Source organism: Erinaceus europaeus, chromosome 8 (genome assembly GCF_950295315.1).
Source record: "Erinaceus europaeus chromosome 8, mEriEur2.1, whole genome shotgun sequence".
NCBI classification, from domain to species: Eukaryota; Metazoa; Chordata; class Mammalia; order Eulipotyphla; family Erinaceidae; genus Erinaceus; species Erinaceus europaeus.
In genome coordinates this window covers 86884565-86906967 of record NC_080169.1, presented here as the reverse complement: position 1 = coordinate 86906967, position 22403 = coordinate 86884565, and the positions used below count along the sequence as shown (strand labels likewise).

The 22403-nt window shown below is 39.2% G+C and overlaps 1 protein-coding gene across 1 annotated transcript in view; it reads right to left on the bottom strand.

Moving 5' to 3' along the window:
- The window catches only part of CFTR (CF transmembrane conductance regulator), a 219990-nt gene that overhangs the window by 133413 nt on the left and 64174 nt on the right, over window positions 1-22403 (bottom strand). Inside the window, exons 5-9 of the mRNA XM_060196479.1 lie at window positions 19879-19968; window positions 18661-18824; window positions 18092-18217; window positions 14207-14453; window positions 3588-3680 (exon numbers count right to left, since the gene is read on the bottom strand). Coding sequence (XP_060052462.1) covers window positions 3588-3680; window positions 14207-14453; window positions 18092-18217; window positions 18661-18824; window positions 19879-19968 — 720 coding nt within the window. The remainder of the gene's footprint in view (window positions 1-3587; window positions 3681-14206; window positions 14454-18091; window positions 18218-18660; window positions 18825-19878; window positions 19969-22403) is intronic.

Sequence of the window (22403 nt, the reverse complement as noted above, 5' to 3'; positions counted from 1 at the left end):
TTCTGTCTGTCCTATCTGAAAAAGACGACATCAATAACAACAACAATAACTACAACAATTAAAAATAACAAGGACAACAAAAGGGAAAATAAATATCTTTTAAAAACTGTTTAAAAAAACAACAAAGCGAAGCCTCTAACATCAAGTTACTTACACAGATATAAGTAATTTAAAATACTATAAAATCTGTATAAGTTGTACATTGGTTTCATATTGCCCAACTTTACTCAAAAGTAAGAAATTATAAATCTTGATAAAAACAACAAAGGTAACGATTAAATAATAGAAATCGGAAAATTCTGAGCTAAGAAAGATATTTCAGACTGGGGTGTTTATAAACTGGATTAAACCTAAGTGCCCATGAAGCACACACTGTGGTCATGAGAGGAACTTTCTGAAGTAATAACAATAAAGTATACATGTTACAGATAGAGCTGAGGATTCTTCATGTAGATACTGAAGTTTCAGTCAGGACAACAGAGCTGTAAAAAAAAAAACCCACAATCCTGAATAGATACCATGCAGAGTTTGATAGGCAAAAGGCAAAAACTGGAAGATGAAGATTTATGAAGCCAGTATAATGACAAGGTTTAAGACAGGGATATTTGGTTTCAAAATCCAGTGTCAACCCTAGTCAGTTATGTGAGTTGAATAAGGTCACTCAACTGCTCTAAGCCTCCATTTCTTTATGGGTAAAATGGAAATACTATTATTACTTATACCAGAAGTGATGAGCATTCAGCCCTGCTGAATATGGTCAACAAAATTGTTTGGTCTGGCTTTGCCAAGGCTATTGCAGGCTGGACAAAGCAACATGAATGTCAATTTTTTTATAATTTTTATTTATAAAATGGAAATATTGACAAGACTATAGGATAAGAGGGGTACAATTCCACACAATTCCCACCACCAGAACTGAGTATCTCATTCCCTCCCCTGATAGCTTTCCTATTCTTTATCCTTCTGGGAGTATGGACTCAGGATCCTTATGGGTTGCAGAAGGTGGAAGGTCTGGCTTCTGTAATTGCTTCCCCTCTGAACATGGGTGTTGACAGGTCAATCCATACTCCCAGCCTCTCTCTCTCTTTCCCTAGTGGGGCACAGCTCTGGGGAAGCAGGGGCCCCTATAGGACCTTCCCTTCAATTTGGATCAATGTAAAGACTGTTCCACCACCTGAGGAAGATGAGTCTGAAACTGGTGCAACTTGGAAAGTTCCTACTCATGACCACAGAATGCGAGCTCAGACCTACAGGGATACAGAGGTTACATAGGCTCCTATGCAGAATATAGGCCCCAGATCAAATCGATGGGGTTTACAGTCAACAATATTTATACACTTTTCCCATATTTGAGTGCTACTCTCTTCCCTGATCCAGCTTTCTAGCCCTTTTTCCAGCCATGACATCATCTCCCCAGACAATAATGGGTATATCAGATGTCAGGCTCAGGCAAAAACTAGTAAAGTCACGAGCCCTTTGGAATATACCTAAAACAGACCTATTAGCTTTTTCCAAAATGGAGACCCCAAATCTCATTTTACTGTATTTAATGTACACATAAATACACACACACAGAGACACACACACACATAAGGGTCCATTGTGTTGTTCCTGATGGAGATGACCAGTGACAGTAGCGAGAGGAATCTGTGAGAGGTCTAGGCCCATCGTCTGTATGGGAGTCCCAGGACTCCCTGACTAAGGACCCTGGAGATGAGGTAGCCTGGTAGTGACCAAAGAGTGATCACTAAAGTATGCCAGTCTCTTGCCGATATGCAGCTTTTGTAGTCCTTACTTTGAAAAGGTTAGCCTTAGAGTGATTGGGGGAAGTGAAATAGGAAGTAGGTGAGGAGGGCATCTAGATCTAAGTAGAAACTGTTTGTGTAAACAACATTTATAAACTTTTCCCATATTTGGGACCTACTATCTTCCCTGATCCAGCTTTCTAGTCCATTTTCCAACTATGACACCATTTCTCCAGACAATAGCCTGTGTCCATCTGCATATTAGCTATCAGGCTCAGGCAAAAACTAGTAAAGTCATGAGCCCCTTGCAATATACCTGAAATAGACCTACTAGCTTTTTCCAAAACAGACTAGGCCTAAATTTCATCTGCAATATTCTTATCTTTAGGTTTATGATTAGTCAACAGTTTGTTCTACTTTATATTTTAACTCTTTGTCAGCCACCAGGTTCCAGATGCTACCATGAAGCCAACCTGACTTCCCTGGGCAGACGACTCCACCAATGAATGTAATCTTTTTTGCCTCCAGGGTTATCACTGGGGCTCAGTGCCTGCACTACGAATCCACTGCTTCTGGAGGCTATTTTTCTCACTTTGTTGCCCTTGTTGTTGCACTTGTTGTAGTTGTTACTGTTATTGTTGTCACAGCTATTATTGCTGTTGGATAGGACAGAGAGAAATCGAGAGAGGAGGGGAAGAAAGAGAGGAGGAGACAAAGATAGACACCATAGACACCTGTAGACCTGCTTCACCACTTACAAAGCGACCCCTTCCAGGTGGGGATCTAGGAGCTTGAACCAGGATGCTTACGCTAGCCCTTGTGTTTTGCACCATATGTGCTTAACGCGCTGCACTACCTCCAAACCCCAGTGAATGTAATTTTTTTAATTAATTAATTTATTCCCTTTTGTTGCCCTTGTTGTTTTATTGTTGTAGTTATTATTATTGTTGGATAGGACAGAAAGAAATGGAGAGAGGAGGGGAAGGTAGAGAGAGGGAGAGAAAGATAAGACACCTGCAGACCTCCTTCACCGCTTGTGAAGTGACTCCCCTGCCGGTGGGCAGACAGGGGCTCAAACCAGGATCCTTATGCCGGTCCTTGCACTTTGCGCCACCTGTGTTTAACCAGCTACGCTACTGCCCGACTCCCCAGTAAATGTAATTTTTAAGGTGACAATTTTGTGATGTTATATAAATATCTCAATGGCCCTTTGTAGAAAAAAGGTTTTCCAGCTTGTTTTTTCCATCTGACCACTGGAATGTTGCTTAAATGAAACAAAACATAAGGAGTGCTTATCCTAGAACTCACACTTACCAAGGGCTTAAGCACACAAACTGTTAGATGAACAGAAATTTAAATGAATGATAGTGTGCCAGAAAAGGAAAATAATTTAACAAAAGTGTCAAACTTCTTACTCTTTTAGGTATGCACTTTACTACTGAGCACCATCCCAGTATTCTGGTGTCGTTATTCTTAATCTTTAAAGTAAGTGGAAGGGGGGCTGCTGGTGGTGGTGTACCTGGTTGAGCACACATGTTGCAATGTGCAATGAACGGCCTAGGTTCAATACCCCAGTCCCCACCTGCAGGGGGAAAGCTTTGCAAGTAGTGAAGCAGTGTTGTGGGTGTCTCTCTCTCTCTTGCTCCATCTCTATCACCTCCTTCCCTCTTGATTTCTGGCTTTCTCTATCCAATAAATAAAGATGACAAAAAAATTAAATAAGATAAACTAAGTGGAACGGGTTTCCCTTTCAGGTCACTAGTTTTACTATCATTCTGATTCTTTATTTTATTCACGAACAACATGCTTGAATATTCAAAACAAACTAATAAAAATTCTGACCTCTTCCCAGTAGGCTGTGGCATTCTCCATCACTACTTCTGTAGTTGTCAAGTTATACTCCAATGTCTTATATTCTTGTTTTTGCAAAAAATCCTATTTTAAAAGGAAAGCAATAAATAAGTAAATAAATAAATGAAAGGAAAGCAACAACAAATAGTAGAACCAGACTAGCACTAAGACACTATTATATTTATTTTATACTCATATTATAAAATGTTACATCTTAGCACTAAATCTCATACTTGCATTTATACTATGATTTATATTAACAACTATTAATAAAATGAGTTTATAGTAGTGTGATGAGTTACTTTGATAAACAGTAGGATTCATCATACTCAAAATGCATTCTTTCAACGTGATATTTTAGGGTCTGGGAGATAGCTCAGCCTGTTAGAGTACCAACTAATTTACCTGAGGCTTCAGGATCAATCCTAGCACCATCTTTTGCTCTGACCTCCCCCACCTCCTCTTTCATAATAGGTAAATTTATAAAGCTTTCCTGAATCACCCTCTAGTATACCTCAATTTAATATTAGGATAGAAGTTAAAGCTATTATCTTCATCTTCATAGTACTCTCTTTAACGTATGTGTTCTACCAGGTGAACTGTCACCTAGCTCCTATAACATCTTCATTAAGAGAAACATCATTACCACTCCTCTGAGTTTCATAAATGTGTGAAGATCTGTTATAACTGACTTGAAGATATCAAATCTTAATTATAACAGAGTACCTATTTTAGATACTCAAATTCAGTGTCCCTAGGAAAGGTGTGCTGGGAAATTATGCAGATGCAGTCACATCTGCCATATTGTCCCCTCAGGCTACTGCTAGTTCCCGAGAGAGTTGGGACATTCTTGGAGTGTCTGTTTTGCCATGTCATGCCCTCAGGGCATTGTCTATTTCCCCACGATATTTGGAGTGCTATGGTTACTCCTCCCCCTTCCCATTCTTACGAAAGCTGCTCCTATAAAAGCCCTTCTTCTTCCGCACCTCGCTCTCTTGCCAGTGTTTCACTCCGGTGTAAGACACAGGAAAGGTTACTGCATGAGGCGGCCACTTTCACTACCTCCACATGGCCCAACCTGTTTCTCTAGCACCCAACTCTGAGGTGCCAGCGCAAATAAAGATTTGTGTTCCCTCTTCGCTCCGGACCTCCTCTCTCTCTTCTCCGCAGCACACAACAACATCTGGCGCTCAACGTGTCCCGCACTCACGCCCGGCCTGAGATCCAGAAAAATCACCCAGACACAGGTAAGTGGCAGCCGCCTGACTCTACGGCCCCGCGTTTCCCCCACCATGGGATTTTTTCCGTTTTACGAGGAGGTGTCCCAGACATTATATCCTTCTCTCCTGGGACAGGATCTCGATCTCAGAGATGCTTTAATTTTCGCTACACCGTGGGTTCTCATAATTATATTTGCTACTTACAAGATATGTACAAGGTGTTCTGCCGAAAGGTTAAGTGACCTTGAGGCTGAGATACAAGAGTTAAGAGATATGTGCTTACGACTTAAACGCCCTAAGCGATTTGCAGTCAGCACCCGAGACATGTGCTTATGACTTAAACACCCTAAGCGATTTGCAGTCAGCACCCAAACTTCTGTCCCTGCAGACACGTGTTCGGTTCCTTCTGCGGCTTCCATGACCCCTTTACCTGCTGTCCCTGCAGACACATGTTCGGCTCCTTCTGCAGATACGTGTTCGGTTCCTTCAGCGGCTTCCATAACCCCTTCCCCTGCTGATACCTCATCATTAAGAGACTTTGTGGCTGAGATACAGGAGTTAAAGGATATGTTTTCAGCGTTTAGAGACCTTAAACCTTTTGCAGTGTGTCCCAAGAGGTCCGTCCCCATAGATACGCGCTCAGTTTCCCCTGTAGCCACTACAGCAGCTTCCACTTCTGTACCTCTTTCCCCCGCGTCATCAGACCAAGTCCACACCTTCTCGGTAAATGTGGCCCCCAATAGACAAAACCCTCAGGTGTGGCACCCATACTCGTCCAAAGAGGTCAGAAAACTCAGACAAGCCGTGAAGGAGGACGGGCTTCATGCACCATGGACCAAGTCCATTTTAAGGAGTTTTTACCAGCATCTAAATACACCCCAGGACTGGAAAGATCTGGTTTGTGCTGCATTGCCAGACCCCCTCTATCTACAATGAAGGCATGCTTCCGCAATGAATGCTTTAGATAATCGCAGGAAAATAGTCACAAACAGATAGCATGGAATTTTGATGCATTGTTTGGAGTAGGAGAGTTTGAAACTGGAACTCAGCATGCAGAAGCCAAGTTTCCAACCAGTTATTTTGAACAGGTACGCATCTGCACAACACAAGCACGGGAAAGGTTAACCCCAACCACAGTACGGGCCTCAGTCCCTATTAACTCTCTTCACCAAAACACTGATGAAACCTTAGCAAATTTCATCTCAAGGGAGAGGCAAACCTTAGAGAGAAAGGTTTATAAATCTGAAATCCTCTCTTTCCTCCTGCATTCTATTGTCTGGGATGGCATGATATCACAATTCCGTCAGGCATGCCTTAGTCTTAAACACCTACATCCAGATAATTGGATTTTAGCGACAGAGGAACTTACATCAGGCAATTATGGGGCACCCGCTACGACAATAGTTTATGCAGTTACCCCACATAATCAAAATGGGGCCTGCTTTCAGTGCGGTTGCCAAGGGCATTGGTGTAACAAATGTCCTGATAAGCTGAGACCACGCCTCCAGTTAGAGCAACCCCGCCTCCAGTCAGGGCAACCCCGCCTCCAGTTAGAGCTACCATGCCTCCAGTCAGGGCAATCCCGCCTCCAGTCAGGGCAACCCTGCCTCCAATCAGCACAACCCCGCCTTCAGTCAGGGAGCCAAAAGCCACGTACGGTGTGTCCCAGATGCCGTAGAAGGTTTCATTGGAAGAGAGATTGTTGGTCCAAATTTCATAAAGATGGCACGTCCCTGAATGGTACAAATTCGGGGCCTGAGATTTTGTGGACCACTACTGTTTTACAACGAGGTCACCCTACTATGACAGTAAGGATTGGCAATATTCCTTTTAAATTTTTGATTGACACGGGGGAAGAAAAGTCAATTTTAAGGCAGGCAGAGGTTCCCCAAAATTGGGAACTCCTCCTGGGACCCCCGTATACATGGGGTTGGAGGGGTGACCCAATCCTTTCTCACACGAGATTCGCTCATGTGGGAAGACCCGGAAGGTTCTACTGGACACTTCCACCAATTGGTAGCTGATATTAGCACCAACCTATTGGGCAGGGATCTTCTAGAATGTCTTTATGTTAGAATATCCACAGATACCTCTGCAGAACGTAACACCCACTCCTGCGAGACCAGATCTAACCAGCACCCCAATACTAACTGCCACTGTTCATATATAAACTCCCCGCTTAGACTGGCTTTCTAATGAGCCTGTCTGGGTGGAACAGTGGCCTTTACCTAGGGATAAGCTAGAAATTTTAAAGGAGCTCATCCAAGAGCAGTTGTCCTTGGGACATATTTGTCATTCTCGAAGCCCATGGAATACTCCTATCTTTGTGATTAAAAAGCACTCAGGAAAATGGTGCCTCCTCCAAGATCTCCGGGCGGTTAATAAAACCATGCAGGTCTTGGGCTCCCCCCAAAGGGGTTTGCCTCTTGCTTCTGCAATTCCCATGGGAATTCCAATCATAGCTATTGATATACAATATTGTTTTTTCTCTATCCCCCTGCATCCGCAAGATTGTAAACGTTTTGCCTTCTCTGTTCCTTCTATTAATAATGCCAGCCCTGCCGATAGATTTGAATGGGTGGTGCTGCCGCAGGGTATGGCCAATAGTCCTACAATTTGTCAGGAGGCTGTTAAATCTGCCCTTTTTCCATATATCCATATAGGCCTTAATGTTTTTCATTACATGGATGATGTATTAATATGGGGAAAATCAGATACAGATCTCTGTGCCCTACATGATTTTCTCATTCCTGCATTAAAGAAAAGCGGCCTTAATGTGGCTACTGAGAAGATACGGCTAATTCCTCCAATATCTTTTTTAGGTTCAGAGATTTCTCTAACGCAAATTCGTCCCTTAAAACCTAGTGTTACTTTTCCTTCTAACCTCACTCTTGCTTCTTTACAAAGTTTTCTTGGAAATTTAAATTGGCATAGGCAGTATCTTTATCTGCCTAGAAGCTGACTCCAACCACTGTTTGACCTGTTAAAAGGAAACAAACAGCCATCCTCAAAACGTAGGTTAACTCCCGAGGCCTCCTTGGCACTGGAAAGTTAACCAGGTTAACCAGGCCCTCCAGGACATGCACATTGTTCGATTCTCCCCCACCTCTCCGGTAAACCTTCTAATCTTTAACTCCACCCGCACAGTAGTAGGGGCATTGTGGCAGAACCATGGGGTTCTTGAGTGGCTTCACACGCCAGTAGGCGGAGCTCCATGACTCCTCACTGAGATAGACGCATTATCATTCATAGTTCACCAAGGAAGAAATAGGTCTGTGCAGGTCTTAGGGAAAGAACCGGATTTAATTATTCTGCCCTTTTCTCTCACAGATAAAGAGTGGCTCATACACCATCATTCCCGCTTTGCCATAAGCTTCGTTGGGTTTCCAGGACAAATAGATAACCATTTTCCTTCTAATAAATTGATAGCTTCTTTACCACTTTTGCCTCTACTAGCACCTAAACTTTTCTCTTGAGATCCCATTCCTTCTGCTCCTACAGTCTTCACTGATGGTGGAAAAAAGGGAGCTGCTGCCCTTATATATTACCCAGACAAACAACCCCCTACATCTCTCTTTACTGAGCTTCCTGAGAATTCCCCTCAGTACAAAGAACTTTATGTTATTTTCCTTGCATTAAAAGCTGTACCAGAATCCTTCAACCTTTTTTCTGACAGTGTGTATACTGTTAACTTACTTCCATGGCTTGCTCGTTCCTATGTGAAAACTGATGACAACCCACTTTCCCCTCTCTTGATTCAAATCGCCTCTATGCTCTGTTCTCGAACCCAACCACCATATATCCAGCACCTTCATTCCCACAGCCCTCTTCCTGGTTCCCTGTCCAAAGGGAATGCTGCAGCTGACCGCCTCTCCTCCACAGGAGCTCTCCTAATCTCTGTCTCTGATCCTGCTGATTTCCATTTTCTAACCCATGTTAATCTTAAAGGCCTTCGAGCTCGATTTCCTGATGTTCCTTTACCACAATTAAAACATATCCTAGCTACATGCTCTTCCTGTGCAAGTCTCATAAAAACACCTGCTATTCAGACTCTTGGTGTTAACCCCCGAGACTTAAAAGCTAATGCTATTTGGCAAATTGATGTCACCCACATACCAAACTTTGGCAAACAAAAATATGTTTGTCTCAATTGATACCTTTTCTAAATGTATGTGGGCAACAGCTCAGACAGGAGAAAGCTCTAAAAAGCTTATAAGCCATATGCTCTCCTGTTTTGCTGTGATGGGCTTACGTCTTCAACTGAAAACTGACAATTGTCCTGTGTTTACCAGCAAACAATTTAAAGATTTTTGTTCCCTCTGGAACATTACTCATACCAGATATTCCCTATAATCCACAGGGACAAGGCATTGTTGAGAGGGCCCATCAAACCCTTAAGGCTCAATTAAATAAAGATAAAGGAGGAATGTACCCCCCGCAATATCCAGCTAGCAAAAGTTTTAACTACATTAAATCTCTTTAATATTTACAATAACTCGGACTTACCTCCTATTATTCTTCACTGGCAAACACCATCTACTCTCCCATCTATTAAGGTAAAGTGGAAAGACCCACTTGATAAAATTTGGAAAGGGCCTGACCCTCTATTGACCATGGGAAGAGGTTTTGCATGCATTTTCCCACATAATTATTCTAAACCTGTCTGGGTTCCTGCCCTCCATGTCCGACAATACCCTCATGATGGCACTGCTATCCCTGAAGAACAAGAAATACAAGAGGACTAGATGCAGGATACATCCCAGGATCCATAATATGACATGGCAGAACCTACAAAAGTTGGCTCACAGAGCCCTCTCTCCTACCCCTCCCCTGAATGTCTTATGTTATGACTGGCCAGTTGTGTTTTGTGAGTGAGTGTGTTGAATGACCAAAAATTTTTGTATGACCCATCTGCTCAGAGTACTGTAAATGTTAAAACTATTGTCACTAACATGTGTTAACTCTCTAAGTAACCTGAGTCTGTTTATAGTCCAAAGTCAATTATAGTAAACCTCTAACTTGTTACATTTAATTTTTTTTTCACAAGTGATTACAGCTATCAAGCCTTCATATGAAGAATCATCTGTTCATATGGTAAGGTATTAAACTATAAAAAGTTCCTCCATACACAACCTATGTAAATTAACAACATTCACATATTCTTGTAAACTTAACTGGAGTATCTTGTCTTGCCACCATAAGCCATGCCTTTGTTAGCCAACAATTTAAAAATGTTTCCCTTTATAACATCACCCATGTCACGGACATCCTTTACTACCACCAAAGACAAATGGCTATTCCCCTAGACATCACATTCACTGACTGCTTCCCTTAGACTTGAGATATGATCCCACCTCTTCATACCAATGGATATATTCCCCCTTCTTTACCTGTCTACCCTTAGTTGTGGGACCCTAGCTTGTTTTACTTCTTCTGCTCACAATAGGTCCTATAATTCTTTTTTTAAACATTTTAATTTATTGAGAAAGAGAGGAGGAGAGAGAAAGAACCAGATATCTTTCTGGTACACATGCTGCCAGGGATCAAACTTGGGACCTCATGCTTGAGAGTCTAACGCCTTATCCACTGTGACACCTCCCAGACCACGGTCCTATAATTTTTAATAAGTTCATGGCCTTTTTGCAACAACAGATTGATGCCATAAAGATGCAACCTATACAAGCTCACTATCAGGCTGGACATGGCAGAATATGGAGTTGCTGCAAAGGATTTGCCCCCTCCATCAGAACGTCCACCATGTAGAGGGCTGGCTAGCCAACGGGTAAGGGGAAACTAGCGCTATCCAATCAACCTAAGACAGGGCACCTGGTACTACTGGGCAAAAATGACCAGGTGTTCCAATGACGGGTAAGATGGAAGGCTAATCCCCAACCTAAGACAGGCACAATCCACCCTGCCACAAAACAAAGTCTGCCAAACATCAAAAAATGTGCCCTCAAGGTTGCTATTGGCATGGCCATAGAGTTTATGTTAAAAGATAGTTCCTGGGAATCAGGCGGTGGCGCAGTGGGTTTAGCGCAGGTGACGCTAAGTGCAAGAACCAGCTTGAGGATCCCAGTTTGAGCCCCTGGCTCCTCACCTGCAGGGGAATCGCTTCACAGGCGGTGAAGCAGGTCTGCAGGTGTCTCTTTCTCTCCTCTTCTCTGTCTTCCCCTCCTCTCTCCATTTCTCTCTGTTCTATCCAACAACCACAATATCAGTAACAACAATATAATTACAACAATAAAACAACTAGGGCAACAAAAGGCAAAATACCAAAAAAAAAAAAAAAAGATCCCGCTTCCCTACACCTTAGAGTCCTTATTACCTTCCAGATAACGGGTGACAACCATGACAAATAATATAAATAATAATAATAAATGAATAGGAAAGATACATCCCCCAATACTCAGTTGGCTAAGGCACAAAACCTCTTTTTCTATAAAGCATTCAAATCAGATGCCCTGCTAACCACGAGAAGCAGATTGTTTGTGTTTCTTCCACAGGAATCCCGGAAAAAACCATCTGGACCCCTGCACACCCTGATATCACCCACTACATGGCACGACTACAGTGGCACACCCCCCCGAAACCCTAGATGTCACCTGATGCAATCTGAAGAACCTGATTCACAGACTCCAAGGACAGAACTTTTTTACTGACTGTCTGCCTTTCCTGCTTCTGCTTTGTCTGTCACGTTTTGGCAGTTCCAGCTCACTCTCTACAGAAAAGTGGAATTCCAGAGGCAGACTGCCACATGCAGCATTTCATCCCCTGCCATTTCTCCCCCTAGTCGCCTACTTTGGACTGGGACTTCTATCGGACTTGCTGGTATACCCTTTAGACACTTTAGACAATTTTACAGCAGCTTCCTTCCCTTCACGTTGCTGGTTTTTCATAGACTGACCCTGAGTAGTTCACAGACTTTACACACTGTTGCCCTGGGCATTAGATAAAAGGAAAGGGGGAGATGCTGGGAAATTATGCAGACGCAGTCACATCTGCCATGTTGTCCCCTCAGGCTATTGCTGGGAAATTATGCAGATTCAGTCACATCTGCCATGTTGTACCCTCAGGCTACTGCTAGTTCCCGCGAGAATTGGGACATTCTCGGAGTTTCTGTTTCGCCATGTTGTGCCCTCAGGACATTGTCTATTTCCCCGCGATATTTGGAGTGCTTTGGTTACTCCTCCCCCCTCCCATTCTCACGAGAGTTATTATCCTATCCTGGAGTGCTATGGTTACTCCTCCCCCTTCCCATTCTCGTGAAAGCTGCTCCTATAAAAGCCCTTCTTCTTCCACACCTCTCTCTCTTGCCAGCGTTTCACTCCAGTGTTCAGATGCAGGAAAGGTTACTGCATGAGGCGGCCATTTTCGCTACCTCCACATGGCCCAACCTGTTTCTCTAGCACCCAACTCTGAGGTGCCAGCGCAAATAAAGATTTGTGTTCCCTCTTCACTCCGGACCTCCTCTCTCTCTTCTCTGTGGCCCGCACACAACGACAAAGGTGAAAGAATTAAGTCCATGCAATCTTATGTCTTTCCTATAAGGCAGTAAAAAAAGTCTGAATCTTGCCTTGCTTTGTCTTTGTCTTCTCCATTCTAATCTTCTCTTGCTGTTTTTCCCAGCTTGTTTCTCAAGATATGTTTCTTTGTATTTCTTTTTATTGACTCTCTGCTTGAATTTATATGTCTGCTTCTCCTTCTCTTCAATAATCTTACTTTCCTTCTCCTAAACCTACAGCTACCATGAACCGTCAGAGGCAATAATGATTAATCAAAGACTGAAGATAATTTTTTTTGCTAATGAAGACACCTCCTGTGGACACTGCTAGAAATTATTTCAAAATATTCTATTTTCAGACTTAAACAGAAATAAAGTAGTTGTTATATTATTCCTATATTCACCAATTTGTCTAAATTTCAGATATTGGTCCAGCAAGATGTCTGACTTGGACCATACATTTGCTTTGTCACAGGCATAAACCAGGTTTGAATCTGTCCCTCACTGAACTGGGGAAATTTTCCATTCTATCTCTACCATTTAATCTAAAACAAAGGTGACCAAGTAAAGCCCAGTTACTATCACAAATAAATAAATCTCAGATCTCAAATTCAAATTATATTTGATATGACCAAAGGCAGTGGTTAAGAAGAAACTGATAAACTGGGGGGCGGGGGGGGTAAAGCTCTCTGGGAGGGAAGACCTATCAAACAAAGCTTGTGAGGGAAGAGGACCTGGTTTTCTATCTAATCCAAATCCTCAAAAGTGACTAAAGATAAAATTTATTCTATATATGATATTTCCCAATTTTAAATCTTAGCAATGAATTCAATAGGATTTTGATGCAAAAGTCAAGCAAAATAGATCTAGGAATCATAATTAATGGGCCACCATTTCCAAACCCTGGCCTATATATATATATATTTTTTATTTATACCATACTGATTTCATTTCTGAATTACATATTTAAGTACCAAAGAAATATTTAACAAGTACTCTGATCTACACATTAATAATAAAATTATAACCACACAGCTTCATGGTAGTGATTCAATTAACTTTGTTCAATATAGTCTCACCTGTACCTAAGGTACAGGCACCGTAGTGCTGTACCTGAAGAGTGTGGTACTTCTCATCAAAGTTACCAGCTGTATCGGAACTGTAATGAATTAATGTGGTCTAAAATACCACTCTCTGACACTATACTGTCAAGGCAAATGTTTGTAAAAGTTAAAGTGAGGAGTTGGGTGGTAGTGCAGTGGGTTAAATGCAGGTGGCGCAAAGCGCAAGGACCTGTGTAAGGATCCTGGTTCGAGCCCTCGGATCCCCACTTGTAGGGGTGTCCCTTCACAGGTGGTGAAGCAGGTCTGCAGGTGTCTATCTTTCTCTCATCCTCTCTGTCTTCCCCTCCTCTCTCCATTTCTCTCTGTCCTATCCAACAATGACGACAACAATAATAACTACAACAATAAAAAAGCAAGGGCAACAAAAGAGAATAAATAAATATTTTTAAAAATAAGGTTAAAGTGAACATTCCCAGAGTTAGCTAGAAAGTTTTATAACATCCTGGTGACTTTACATCCAGATTTCTGCACATTCACCAAGTCTGTTAGAATCAATTTATTGACTGACTGAGTAAAATTCTTCAGTATATGGAAGAAACTGTTGTCTTCAATTTGTTTTACTTAAGACCATCCCACAAGCTATAGTTCTATTTTACCATTTGCATTACAAGAGTTCATTAGATCACATAGTCACTATGAGAGAAAATTCTGTGTGTCCAATAGGCCCAAGTCTAAGAATTCATTGCTACAGAGTTCCGCCACTGAAAAAGCTCTAAAATCTTCAATACATTATTTATATGATGCCTAGTCATGGCATGTTACCTGTATTTTGTTTATGGCTCCAAGAGAATCATACCATGTTTGTACAGCCCAAGGGAATTGACGAGTGACTGCCATGCGCAGAACAATGCAGAAAGAGATAGTTGTGAATATTTTCCGAAGGATAATTCCTTTCATCAGTGCATAAGGAAGCACAGATAAAAACACCACAAAAAACCCTGAGAAGAAGAAAGCTGAGCTATTGCAGTATCTCACATAGGCTGCTTTCCGGGTGAGTTTCAATTCTGTTCTGTAAATAAGTAAATAAATATGACTTAGTATGTTATTCTACATTTAAAATATTAGGCATCTTAGAATGTCAAAATCTGAACATTGGCTCTACATTCTATCTATGTTCAAATTCTGGCTCCACTCTCTATGCGCTATGAGACTTTGGGGAAGTAATTTAAGCATCAGCCTCAGTTAGCTTATCTGAAATAAAAAATGGCAATGGATCAGTGTCCCAGTGATCTGTACATAATACCTATAAATATTATTTTAAATAATTTCAGTTATTAACACCATTAGTATCACTAAATTATTTTGCATCTTTACTGAATTATTAACTTGAACAATTAGAGTTTAATGATTTTTTTGCTGGTTGGTGTTTTAAGTAGTTAAATATGGAATGAGGACAATGCTATAAGGGGAATTTTAACATTTAGAAATTGTAGACCATGTGAGGGAGATTCCATGGTAGTTATGCCACAGATATTTACGCAAACGTACAAAGTTCAAACCCCAGTACCACTATAAGAAAGAAACAACCAATGCTCTAGAAGAGGAAGGAAGGAAGGAAGGAAGGAAGGAAGGAAGGAAGGAAGGAAGGAAGGAAGGAAGGAAGGAAGGAAGGGAGGGAGGGAGGGAGGGAGGAAGGAAGGAAGGATGGGAGGGAGAACTTTTAATGCACAGATAAGAGGATTAAAAAAAAGGTATAAAAGAGAATCTGTTGAAAACATAACCTAATGCTTTCAATCTCTGGTCCACTGTAACTGGACCATAAATTTAGGAGTTACCTGTGATACTCTTCACCCAGATTTTTAAAGTAAAAGACCAGTAGTGATACAAAGTAATTGGTCCTAGAGGGAGGAACAATAGCTGTGTCTGACATTCAGGATTCTAGTTCCACAAACTTGTACAATTTAAAAAAGTAATTCTCATTAACGTCTTTTTTAAGTCTGAAAAAAAAAAGGTAGCCCTGAATACACTGATGAAGAAAGTGGATTTCAATATGCCCTGCCTAGATTGTGATTCATGGCTTGATGTTGATGAAGTTTATCTATTTCAACTATAATATTTGTCACTAAAGACAGATTATGGTTTTGTAATCTCATTTGGAGTTTGACTCTTCATTCTGCTATTTATAGGAACACCATCTCAAACAGTTGCTACTCTTTTTGAATCTACAGAATTCACAATCACAGGAGGGAAATTAACATCTCCTTATGGAGTCACTATTCATATATGACAGCACAACAGATTGATAACAAGCCACAGTGTTTGTCCTTCATCTTCAACAGAAAAAATATATACTGATATGGGTTAAGCTGACATTAATAAAATCTTAAAAGCATTGTTTTTTAAAAAATTAACAAAATTTTCCAAACTGTTATTGAAATAAATTAAAAACACTTGGTAAAAAATGGCAGAGTTGGACTATAAGAAGAGATTAATGGATTCAAGAATACTTAGAAGAGGCGTCCAGAAAGCTGTAACTCCCATAATAAAACCACTAACACTTTATGAGTCATTAAAATATTATATCAGTTTCTTATAAAGAAAAGATGAAAGTGACTTTATTACCAAGGAACAATAAAAGGATAGATTTCTAGGGTATCTTGCATAGTCTTTTGCTCTGTCCAATAGTGGACTAAGTTAAAGTAATCACTCCTGTAATGCACCCTTGCCAATATTTTCAGAACATTGTATTTGTTCTCTTGAGTAGAAGCAATTCTTGCTTTCCCGTAACTACGTCAGCACTAGCTAGCCTTTTCAGGTAACAATTTCATGCCAGATTAAGGAACTGGATTATGTAAGTTACAGCCAAATATTTTCGGTTAGAAATGGTCAAACAGAAATTGAGTAGGAAGGATGGATTGCATTTTTTGAGGAAGAAGTGGGGAAAAATTCAAAGTCAAGAAAAGTCACCACCTAGAATGACCTGACCAGGAGTTCGCCATAAGATGTGAGAAAATTTGGTTTTCTGATAACACTAGCTATGCTTATTTTTACGTGCAAAAGAGTTGCCAAGGGACTAAGTGTGACAGAGAAAAATAACTTCAACTAGAGGATTCTCCAAGATCTTTAAAGATGTCCTGAAATGAAAATTTAATTCCTTTCCTGGATTTGTCTTGAAAGGCATAATAAAAACAGGTGACCAATAATGTTTGGGAAATAAATATTCTATTACTCTTTCTATTTACATGACAAAGGACTTAACATTTCAGCATTTCTTCTGTTGTTCCAATCACACACCTGCAGATCAGTTACCATTGTCCACTGAAATCAACAGCCTGAATTCCTGATAACCTATATGCAAGCCATCCAAAAGTCCTCTTCCTTTTATTTTTTATTATATTTTCCCTGGTTAAATCTACATTTATTATAATAATTTTTTGCCACAATGGCACATCTACCTCAGTAGAGTCTGTTACAGCTTTTTTATTGCAGCTTAAATGAGATGGAACTTGACAAAAGAAAGTCTCTTTACTACAGAAATGCCCTAGCTAATACTTTGCCAAAGATTATCTCAGTAATCATATCACTGACTATCCTTTAATTCTTTTAATGGATATAGTCGTAACTAATCAGTGAAAGGTAGGTCATCAAATTGTAACAGGACTAAAGATGGGAGCCGAGTTATGATTCTATCTCAAGCTTTGATTACTTGAACTGACCTCTCAAGTTGGAGAGTTTATAGACATACAATTTATAGATATCACCGTGCATTAGTATTCCTGAGGAAAAGCAAACATGTTAACAAGAGGCATTGTCTTCATTTTCATGATTCATAATAAAAATTACATACAGTATAATCACAGGGGATTATTTGTTGAGAAATGTATACTTAATATTACAGCAGTTATATTTAATATTCCAATCAATTCTATAAACATGATCACTACTCCAGTAAAATAAGTATAGTAAGTATAAGTACATCTGTGCTATTTTTTTCATAAGTATAAATATCAGTAGTACATATTAACACACTTGATCAACTATGTAAAACCACAACCCATAGAAACAACTTTATGCAAACAGTAGATGGATACATTTTTAATGTAACTGTTAGGCTTTGTTGTTGTTATTCCAGGGTTATTACTGGGGTTCAGTGCCCCACTACAAATCCATTGCTCCAGGCAACCATTTTTTTCCATTTTTATTGTATAGGACAGTGAGAAATTGAAAGCTGAGATGAGAGGGAAATTGAGAGGGAGAGATACCTGCAGACCTGTTTCACAACTTGTGAAGCATCCCTCTTGCAGGTTGGAAGCCAAGGGCTCAAACTGGGATGCTTGCCCGGGTTATTGAACTTAGCATTATGTGCACTTAACCTGGTGCACTGCCACAAGGCCCCTTCAGACACACTCTTACTTTTTTTCATTTTTTTAAAATTAGTGATTAATAATGATTAACAAGTTTGTAGGATAGGAGGGGTAAAATTCCACATAATTCCCACCACCAGAGTATCCCATCCCTTCTACTGGAAGGTTTCCTATTCTTTCTCTCTAGGAGTATGGACCAAAATTCTTCATGGGGTGCAGAAGGTGGAAGGTCAGAAACACTCTTAATGTAATTGTCAGAAACACCAAGTATGACGAAATTCATTGTGAGAATTCATTAAGAATGAACTTGCTAACCATATTAAAAACTGTTAGGATGACTTACTGTCTTAGGTTTTCAATCATTTTTTCCATTGCCTCCTCCCAGCAGTATGCTTTAACTGACTGAATATTTTCAATCATTTCTGAGGTGATTACAAGTCTTTCATTGATCTTTCCACCTCTTTTGTCCCTGTAAATCAATTAGCAATTAATCAGTCTCATACTTTATAAGAAATTGATTCATTCTTCAATAAAAATAAATAAATAAATAAAATTCAGGCTTTGGTGCAATGATCCACAAAATCAAAGTAAAAAAAGCTTATAGACCCTATTTAAAGTATGAATATACCCTCCTAGTCACAAAAATGTTTTACTCATTTAGTATCAATTTTATGATCTAAATAACTCAACAAAATCATGAAATATTCATAAATAAATATTATAGCTGGATATACAAAAAAGTATGTACTGTTGATACAAGCAGTTTTATTTAAAACATTAAAATAATTCCTTTCTAATGACTTTCCTATGTAGATTATGTTTAGTGCCCTGCTTCATTAGGGTAGCCCTCTTGAAAACTCAATTTTAAACTCAATTTTGAACCTTTCCAATCAATGTAAATTAGAGTCATACCTGTACTTCATCATCATTCTCCCTAAGCCAGCTTGATAAAAGGCAACAATGATCAGGAAAGCAAGCCCACAGAAGGCAGAGGCCTGTAACAATTCCCAGAGCAGCCCCATCAGGAGTGTCACTTGTAAAGGAACAATCCAGACAAAATGTGCCAGTGCAAGTCCCTGGAAAATAAAGTCATTGGGATAACTAATGACATTTTTCTCTACCACCAAAGCAAGCAATTTAATATAGACGAGATTGTGACCACAGTGAACTTACATAATCAGGCCATGGTTTCCAACATGCTAAAATCTAACTATCCATTGCATGGAACACATAGCAGTGTGCTTTAAAATATCCTAAACATAAGGCCAGTGAAATAGCTCTCACTCGGATAGTGCACTGCTTTGCCATCTACACGACCCAGGTTCAAACCTAGCTCCCATTATATTGAAGGAAGCTTCAGAGCTGATATATTTTTAACTCTCTGCTTCTGTCTATATCTAAAAAAAAAGAAATTAGTTAAAAATATTAAAGCATCCTACACACTGGCTATAATTTCCCAAGGAAGAAAATTCAAACAATGCAAATCTTCATTAAGAGTGTTTTATTTATATTAAGTTTTGCTATCTTCAGTATAAATTTAAAAAAGATTTTAAATAACTTCTATTTTGGTAAAGCAATTGTACTGTAGCATAGAGTATGTAAGAATGGCCTTCCAAAAAAGCTCATTCTAAACAGTTGTGTCATCTGATTATATATACAAGATCAGTGCATGTTTAATTCAACAGTAATTTATTTAGTACTTACTTTGTGGGTTTATCACCATGTTAACACTGAAAGTGCAAAGATAAATAAAACAGTATATGTCCTCAAAGATTTTGCATTTGCTTGTGGCAGAAGATAGCACTTAACAAGTATTACTCAGAGTATTGTATTTAGCCTAAGCAAATATCTGACTTAAAGAATTAAAAGGAAATAAGATCTGATAAGAACCGATTTTTTTAAAAATCTCATTAAGTGCCCAACAAGCCAAGGTGCCTTTGAGTCAGGTGGTTCCACAAAACCCTAGTATGATACTCAGTGCCTTTTTGTCAGTTTTCAAAACCAGGGATGGCAGGGGAGTATATGATTTTACCATCTATTATGTTGATATTTGATCTTGAAAACTGGGGTCAGATGGGCTGTCTGATTTATAACAGTAAAGCATAAAATATTAAGTCAGTAGATACATACTTCATCAAATTTGTTGAGGTTGTTGGAAAGAAGACTAACAAGTTGCCCGATGCTTATTTTGTCTAGAACACGACTTGACAGCTTTAATGTCTAAAAATAAAATAGGAAGTTAGATGATGTCAACAAAGAGAAAGAAAATATATTTATGAGTAACATAATAACAGCTGAGGAACAAGGCTATAATTTGTAATTTTTAAAGTAAAGGTAATGAGAATTACAGTATTTAATTTAGGTTGGTATATTCAATGAAAAAATATTTTTAGTACAATATTAACATATCTATAATTATTTCATATTCCAGTATCTAGAGAGTAGTTTTATATTTTCTCCCTCAATGTGTGAGAGATATTGTTTTTATATATCCATTTACATAATGGGGAGGGTTTTTTTCATTGTTTTCATAAAGAACAGAATCAAAGGCAACAAAAATGAAAATGAAAATTTTTATCTTAAATTTTTGATGCACGCCAATAGTATGTTTACCAAGTGAAATGACTATTAGGTCAATAAAAGTATATGATAAATAATTGACTTAATAATTTTGTAAAAGATTATACTCACAGCACAAAATCTCTAAATTTTACATGGAAATTTTTATCAATATACCCCAAATAGAGTACATTGTTAAGTAGGTAGTCAGTCATGAATCTGGAAGATCATAGTAATACTTTATCTTTAAAATGACTTGTTATGAGTTGGGCAGTAGCACAGTAGGTGAAGCGCACTTGGCATGAAGCACAAGGACTGGCATAAAGATCCTGGTTCCAGCGCCCGGCTCCCCACCTGCAGGGGAGTCGCTTCACAGGTGGTGAAGCGGGTCTGCTGGTGTCTATCTTTCTCTCCCCCTCTCTGTCTTCCCCTCCTCTCTCCATTTCTCTCTGTCCTAACAACAACATCAATAACAACAACAATAATAACTACAACAATAATAAAAACAACAACAGCAAGGGCAACAAAAGGGAAAATTTTTAAAAATTACTTGTTATTTGATCCAATTGGAGAGAACTTAGCTAACATTTGTTTCAACTGAAGCCCTCTCCTTTATATTAAAAACTTAGTAGGGAGTCGGGCTGTAGCGCAGCGGGTTAAGCGCAGGTGGCGCAAAGCACAAGGACTGGCATAAGGATCCCGGTTCGAACCCCGGCTCCCCACCTGCAGGGGAGTCGCTTCACAGGCGGTGAAGCAGGTCTGCAGGTGTCTATCTTTCTCTCCTCCTCTCTGTCTTCCCCTCCTCTCTCCATTTCTCTCTGTCCTATCCAACAACGACAACAACAATAATAACTACAACAATAAAACAACAAGGGCAACAAAAGGGAATAAACAAATAAAATAAATATTTAAAAAAAAACTTAGTAAATGTATTATTAAAGGATTATGGGATTATTTGAGTATCTATTAAAGCAGAATTATTAACTGACGCCAACCTAATACATACATAACTACAATACAATAAATGAGTTAAAGAAAGTAGAATATAGTAGGTTAAGTAAAAAGTTATATAAGTGGTTGTAAAAAAATTGAGGTATAATTGGAGATGATGTGAAAAAATGAATAGCATCTAGATAAACATTGATGAAGAATAAATCAAGACAGTAAATTTTAAAACCCTAATAGAAAAATACAAGGAAGAAAAAATTTACTGAGTTGCTATGTATGACTTAGGAACAGATTTATCTCAGGCTACTTTGATTCCCTTCTCCCTTCCCCAGGCTTATCTTGGAATTGTGTTCACAGTAAGTATTCAGAGAACATTTGTTAACTTTTTTTTTCTTTATCGGGGGATTAACAGTTTACAGTCCACAGTAAAATACGATAGTTTGTACATACGTAACATCTCTCAGTATTCCACATAGCAATTCAACCCCCCACTAGGTAGGTCCTCCTCTGCCATCATGTTCCAGTACCTGAACCCTATCCCCCCACCCCAGAGTCTTTTACTTTGGTGCAATATACCAACTCCAGTCCAAGTTCTGCTTAGTGTTTTCCCTTCCATTCTTGTTTTTCAACTTCTGTCTATGAGTGAGATCATCCTATATTCATCCTTTTGTTTCTGACTTATCTTACTGAACATGATTCCTTTAAGCTCTATCCATGATAAATGAAAAAAGGTGAATTCACCATTTTTAATAGCAGAGCAGTATGCTACTGTGTATATATACCACATAAGTTACTCAGCCACTCATCTATTATTAGAACATTTGTTAACTTTTGCTATTTCTACCTTCTTGAAATTCACAGGTCAGCCTCAATTTATTTTGCATTGAGGCTCATTTAAAACATAATTTAAATGTATTATAATTTAAGATTTTGGAAAAAAGCAAATTACTACTATACAGAATTTGGTAGAAAGGATGAGTGACTAACTGCCTTGTAGATGTAACTTGTTAGATACAGGACCAGATATTTGTAGGACTAAAGCAAAAAAAAAAAAAAAAAAAAGGCACACAGAGCTGAAATTATAGTCTTTGGTGATAATTTAATGGCAGACAAATAAGTATGACTAGAGGAATAAAACAAATTGAGTA